Below are 6,729 nucleotides of genomic sequence, written 5' to 3' on the forward strand. Positions count from 1 at the left end.
GTATCCGCTCTTCAAGTCGAGTGTGGAAAACATTTTCGAACCAGAAAGCATATCCAAGGTGTCATCAATCCGTGGTAGTGGATAACTATCTTTCTTAGTTACGTTGTTGAGCTGGCGGTAATCCACACAAAAACGGGTTGTTCCATCCTTCTTCTTTACCAATACTACCGGTGATGTCCATGGACTTGAGGATGGCTCAATTATGCCGGTCTCCTGCATTTCGTGGATTATTCGCTCTGCTTCTTCCTTTTTGGCCAGGGGTAATCGTCTAGGTCTTTGACGAATAGGCTGCGCATTACCGGTATTGATCTTGTGTTTTACGATATTGGTCCTTCCCCTACCATTCTTGTCAGTCTCAAAGACGTCGGCATTCTGACAAAGTAGATGTTGCACTTTGCATTTCTGCTCACTGGTTAGATTCCTACAATGTCTGTCCATCACTCCACTTATTTCAACAGGTACTGTTTCAGAATTTACCTTTCGGGTTACAGCCTCCTGTCTATCTTTGTTGAAATAGAATTCTTCGCCATTTAGTCTCAGAAGGCGTCTTCTTAAATTTATGTCAAAATCGTATTTTTGTAAAACGTCCAGCCCAAGAATTACGTCATCTTCAATATCTGCCACAAGCACTCGATGGTCAAAGACAGTCTTACCGATTTCAAGTGATACGTTAGCTTCGCCATAAACAACCGCTTTTTCTCTGGTAGCCGTACGCAGAACCCACTTAGTTGATACGACCTAGTTAGAACCCTCAATTACGCCGGGTTTTACTATGCTCCTAGTGGCACCAGTGTGCAAAAGAAACACGCATCTTCGGCCATTTATTTTTCCACCTAGGGGTAGGCTGTCATTCTGGTGCTTCAAGGTCTTCGTAAATGCTATAAATTCGGGGTCCTTTTGTCCGTGGGTCAACGTTTGCCTCGTTACGTCAACCGTATCTAGTTTTCCTGCTGTTGACGTCGAGTACTTGGGGAGGAGTACTTTTCCTACACTGCCTTCTCGTGTGACCTAGTTCGCCATAATTCCAACATCTTAGCCTTCGTGTTTCTTTATCGATCTTAGAGATGATTCGGCAGACGGTTTCTTCTAGAGATTCTGACGAATTCGTTTCTTCACGCAGTAGCCGAACCCTTCCCTGTCTGCTATAGGCCCGTTTAACAGTTTTGTACTCCAATGCACGAGCGAGTGCATCAGCTAGCGTCTTAGGTCGGTCAAGGCGTATTCGTTGTTGGGTGTCACTGTCCCGAAGTCCATCAGTAAATGCCTCCACTGCCAACCTTTCCATCAATTCTTCTGGAGTATTAGGATAGGCCAGTCGGGACAGTCTCGCAATATCGGCCTCGAATTCTTGTAGGGATTCCGTTGGTTTCTGCTGACGGGTTTTCATTTGGATGTGATACACTGCTGTTAAATGAGCCTCGCCGTAGTGCAACTCTAACCGTTTTACCAACTGTTCATAATCCGCCAACTCTTCCGGGGAAAGGGTGTTCAAAATGTCACATGCATCTCCATGAAGCGCAACGGTCAAAGCAGTGGCTTTTTCTTCAGGCGCCCAGTTATTCGCCTTAGCAGCCGCCTCGAATTGCTTGTGGTATGTGGCCCATGAGGACTTTCCATCAAACGTTGGTGGTTTTACTCGTGTTCTTGACTCTACACCGCTTCCTTGGCTGATTTGGCTGGCTTCGTTGAGTGTACTAGATGCACCAACATCCCCTTCGATTGGTTTTGTCTTTCCATTAAAAATCAATTCTTCCAGCACTTTTACCTTTTCTTCTGTTTCTTGAATATTCTTATTAAATTTTTCTTCCCATTTATTCTCCAAACTTTTCTTCCGATTTATTTTCCAAACTTCTGTTTTCTTCCAATTCACGTTTCAAACTTTTACTATTTTCTTCCAATTTATTTTCCAAACTTTTACTGTTTTCTTCCAATTCACGTTTCAAACTTTTACTATTTTCTTCCAATTTATTTTCCAAACTTTTACTGTTTTCTTCCAATTCACGTTTCAAGCTTTTACTATTTTCTTTCAATTTTTCTTCTAATTTATTTTCCAAACTTTTGCTGTTTTCTACCAATTTATTTTCCAGACTTTTACTGTTTTCTTCCAATTCACGTTTCAAACTTTTACTGTTTTCTTCCAATTCACGTTTCAAGATTTGCGACAATTCGTCTTCGAAAAGGAACGTTTCGCCTCCGCGAGCCGCCACTGAAGTTCTTCCAATTCTCTTCTTAACTCGGCTACTTTTAATTCGTATAACCTCTTTGCCATTGTAATATCTTTTACTCAACCCCACACCTGACATCAGTTGTAATGTTCGTGGGTTTAACAAATTAAATTTTAAGAAGAAAACTATTTATTTACACTAATTACTATTAAACTTAAAAACACTATTAAATTATTACTAAACTTCGGTAATTATTCTATTTATTTACACTACTGTTACTATTCACTGTTCTATTTATTTCACTTCTATCACTGTCAATTTATCTCTTGATTCACTTCTGCAACGGTCAATTTATTTCTACTCTACTTCGGCGATCGTCTCTTCCTTTTTATACTCCCTTGCCTCCTTTCGGGAACGTTCTCCAGCCTTCCAGAGAAGTCTCGTTTTCTTTGAACGGTTTAATTGCTTTCCCGGAACGCAGGTACGACACACACGTTTACAGATACGGCGCACATGAAGAAAAGCGCCCGCGGCTAGTCGGCGAATCGATAAGCCGCTCACACACACGTATGCCCGATCGCACACAATCACGCTCGCGGTCGCTACAATACATATACAATTTTGATATTAGCAATTTATTACATTATTCATAATTTGAATCTATTTGGGTCTAAATTTACATTCAGGTAGGTTAATTGTGCCACTTTACATGTTGTCCATCGATCGTTTATTGTAAGTCCAGTTTTACTAAAAATTCATTTACACTTTAACGGACACTTAGATTGTCCGTTTTCATCGAATACCAATAATATGACGTTTTTTAGATACAAATCTACTTCTATAATCGCTCGTGATAGTGGGGTGCTAACTGCGTGCTGTGTACCAACAAAGGTATTCAAAATCGACCATGGCGAAAATTTATCTCTTGCTGATTGTGTTGATAGTGTCGAAGTTGGTTGCTGCGGTTGATTGTTACTTATGATTTTGATCACCAATACCTCCGCTTTCTTCTTTGTTTTTGAAGTTTATTGAGCGTCGGAAAACACACTTGTTTTGTACCTTAGATCTAAAAAGTGTATAATGAATGAATGTCACTTTTTTCCACGTCACCCAGATGTGTTTCCAAATCGGATTTCAATTTTTTAATGACGTTAATTGTAATAGATGAAAAACCTTCCAACAACAACTAGTTGCACGATTGTTTCAAGCAGTGGGTCATTACAATTACTGTACTGGCTGTTATGTATTTTTCGCCACTCATTGATTTAGTTGCCTCATCAAAAGGCTTTAACACTTGACAAATTTCAGTAAACATTGTCCATTCCTCATTGGATATTAATGGTAAGTCTTTTCTCAATACAACAGTCGTGCTACATTGTGGTTTTCCAAATCTATGAAACGGTTAAGCATTTGGAATATAGAATTCCATCTTGTCGGAACATCCTGTATTAACCGTTTAGGGATTTCATCCGGTTTGTGGGTTGTCTGCGATTTTAACCGTTCTTGAAGTGCAACAGGACTAGTTTTAAAATGGCATACTATTGTCTTAACCTTGTCTAGGTTATTTGTTACATTCCACTCTTCAATAATATTAATTAACGCCGCTTGAATATTACTACTATTGTGCGAGTTCTAAAATTCAGCACATTTCAGTAAACATGTTTTCAATTCAAGTGCCTCATCAATCGCTCGTTTTCGTCACATTTTACCGGCATTTGCAATGTTTGTTTAATTTCTAAACTAAAATCGTTGAACTATCGCATTCTGTTTTCAAAAGCAGTTGTAATACATCCGGCATTTTTAGTTCCGAACTGATATCGATAAAACATGTGAATTTTTGCTTTAGTTATCGATCAAAGCACGCTTGCGATTGTTTTTTGTTGTGCCAATGAGATCGTTTATTTTAATATCAAGGTTATAAATCTACCGAAGAAGGTCACGGAGAGAAACGTGGAGCAGAGTTCCAGCTTATTGAAAAGGCATCCTCACGTCACGGAGAGAGGTTTTGTTATCATTGCCCTCTCCCAATTCCAGTGGAAGAAACCGTCCTGCCGTTTATTTCTGTTTCGGGAAGACTAGGTAGGAATAATGTAAACACGTTTAGATGTTGACTGCCCGGAGGCCGGTACCGTAGTGTCCCCGCAAGTGCTCACCAGCCCGCCGTTAGTCAGCGACCCCTCAGCTCGTTGCTGATTGGCTGCCCATAGAACTCTACTGGCCAATGGCAATCACTTCCAGAACACCTTTTCCTTTTTATTTAACACAAAGTACATTACAATTACAAACAAGTGTTTTTTTCTTAATCTAAATTATCTATGTCTATATTTACATAATCTTTCATCCATACCGGATGTCTTCTCACTCTTTCCGGTCTTACTATATTTTCGACAACTTGTTCTCTATTATTACGCTGAGCTCCACCCCGTTGTTTATCAATAATTTGTTCCCTACCAATGTCACGAGCTACAGCTTCTCGTTCGTCTTCCGCCCTTTCTGCGTTATTTTCTGCAAAATTAGGAACCCCATCTTGTCTCTAGTTGCAACCGGCCAGCTTGATCTCAACCCTGAATGTTTAACCGCAGATTCTATATTACTATTCAACTTATATGGAGCTTCGATCAGGTGCCATCGATTTCTCCGATATAATCGATTATTATAACCTATTTTTAACAAATACGAGTTTGGTAGGTCGCTTCGCTGGGCTACTGTACCGTATCTCCGTAGGTCTATAATCCACACTGCATCGCCTACATTTAACTGTGACATATTTCTCGACCAATGTCTTTTATTATAAATTTCGCTTTGTTTGATTTTACTACTACTTTCCCTAGCTTGTACTTCGCTGTCTCATAAAAGTCTCTAGTTTACTTGGAAGAAACGGAACCGTGGATAGTATTTTTCGCGAAAGTAATAATTCGGCTGGACTATACCCATTTTCTAGGGAAGTCGTACGATATGCCAATAAACCCAAATTTACATCTTCTGATTTGCTCAAAATCTTTTTCGCTACCTTAACCATCGCTTCAATCTGACCGTTACTTTGCGCATAGTGTGGAGAACTATATAGTTGTATGTTTGAATCCATATTGTTTGGCAAAATTACTAAATCGTGTCCTAAATTGTGGTCCATTATCGCTTCTCACTACTTCCGGAATTCCGAGTCTTGCAAAAATATGTTTGCAAACTTCAATAGTCTCTTTTTCTGATAAGTGTTTCAATGGAAAAACTTCGAAATAACGGGAATAATAATCTGAAAGAATTAAATACCATTTTTCTAATTTAAACAAATCTAGCGCGACTTTTTGCCACGGTCTTTTTGGAAAATCCTCTGAAACGAATTTTTCTTTACTATTTATTCTATTTTCCACACATTTAGGACAGAACTTAACTATGTTCTTTAATTGTTAACTAAGACCTAATCACCAAACCGTTTGCTGTGCTCTTGCTCGACATTTGTTTACGCCTAAGTGACCTTCGTGAAGATTTTTCAAAATTTCTTCCTGCATTAATACCGGGATAACTAATCGTAGGTTAAACAATAATACCCCTTCTACTAATGATAAATTCTCCCTGAAAGCATAATAAGGTTGCAATTTGTCTGGTAAGTTTTTTATATGAGGCCAATTAGTTTTGCAATATTTTTTTAGTTGGATACAAATTTCGTCTCTATCTTGTTCGCTTTTTATTCGCGTTAACATGTCATCCGTCGTAGGAATATTTTGAACGATGAATCTTACAAATGCTTCATTTTCTGACTCCAAATCTTCCCTACCACTCGCAATCGGAATTCGCGACAACGCATCCGCCAAAACTAGCTGTTTTCCTGGAACGTACTTTACTGTATAATTGTACCGCATCAATCGCATCCTAATTCTCTGCAGTCTCGGCGTCAAGTCATCGATCGGTTTAGTTTGCAAAACTTGGATTAAAGGCTTATGATAAAATCTTTAAATCTTTCTGCTGAATAAGCTAAACTCAAAGCTTCTTTCTCTATCTGACTATATTTTTGCTCTCCCACCGTAAGCTTTTTTGACATATAAGCAACTACTTTTCTTTCGCCCGTACCTTCTTCCAGAATCATAGCTCCCCCGATCCCATAACTTGACGCGTCTGCTGGAATAATGATTGTTTTATTATAATCGAAGTAAGTTAATACCGGCGCGTGCTGTAATATAGTTTTTATCTTATCGAACGCTTCCTGCTGTTTATCAAAGCAGACAAATTGTACATTATCAGGTAACAATGTATTTAACGGTTCTATAATTTCAGATTTATTTGGAATAAACTTAGCTGCATAATTTACCATTCCTAAAAATTGCATAACATTTAATTTATTTTGTGGGACTGGAAATTCTTTGATGGCTTTAACTCTTCACTCGGATAGGTGTTTTTTTTCTTCTTCCGCCGATTAGAAATGCTCCTTTGGCTGTAGATCTTGTCCTTGGATTTCCCGGTTAAACTTTTCTGGACCCCACACCTGACACCATGTTTCGGGAAGACTAGGTAGGAATAATGTAAGCACGTTTAGATGTTGACTGCCCGGAGGCCGGTACCGTACTGTCCC

At 39.0% G+C, this 6,729-nt stretch overlaps 1 protein-coding gene across 1 annotated transcript; it reads right to left on the minus strand.

Moving 5' to 3' along the window:
* Positions 1–4,850: 4,850 nt before the first annotated feature.
* On the minus strand, positions 4,851–6,416 carry LOC112906155 (uncharacterized protein K02A2.6-like). Its single transcript, XM_025979897.1, has one exon. The coding sequence runs from the start codon at positions 6,029–6,031 to the stop codon at positions 5,585–5,587; it is 447 nt and encodes a 148-aa protein (XP_025835682.1). The 5' UTR covers positions 6,032–6,416; the 3' UTR covers positions 4,851–5,584.
* Positions 6,417–6,729: the final 313 nt, after the last annotated feature.

This window comes from Agrilus planipennis, unplaced genomic scaffold, assembly GCF_000699045.2.
Source record: "Agrilus planipennis isolate EAB-ADULT unplaced genomic scaffold, Apla_2.0 scaffold160, whole genome shotgun sequence".
Lineage (NCBI taxonomy): Eukaryota > Metazoa > Arthropoda > Insecta > Coleoptera > Buprestidae > Agrilus > Agrilus planipennis.

Coding starts and splice junctions, on each gene's coding strand:
- LOC112906155 (XM_025979897.1), bottom strand. CDS start 6,031: ATGCGATTGATGCGGTACAATTATACAGTAAAGTACGTTCCAGGAAAA.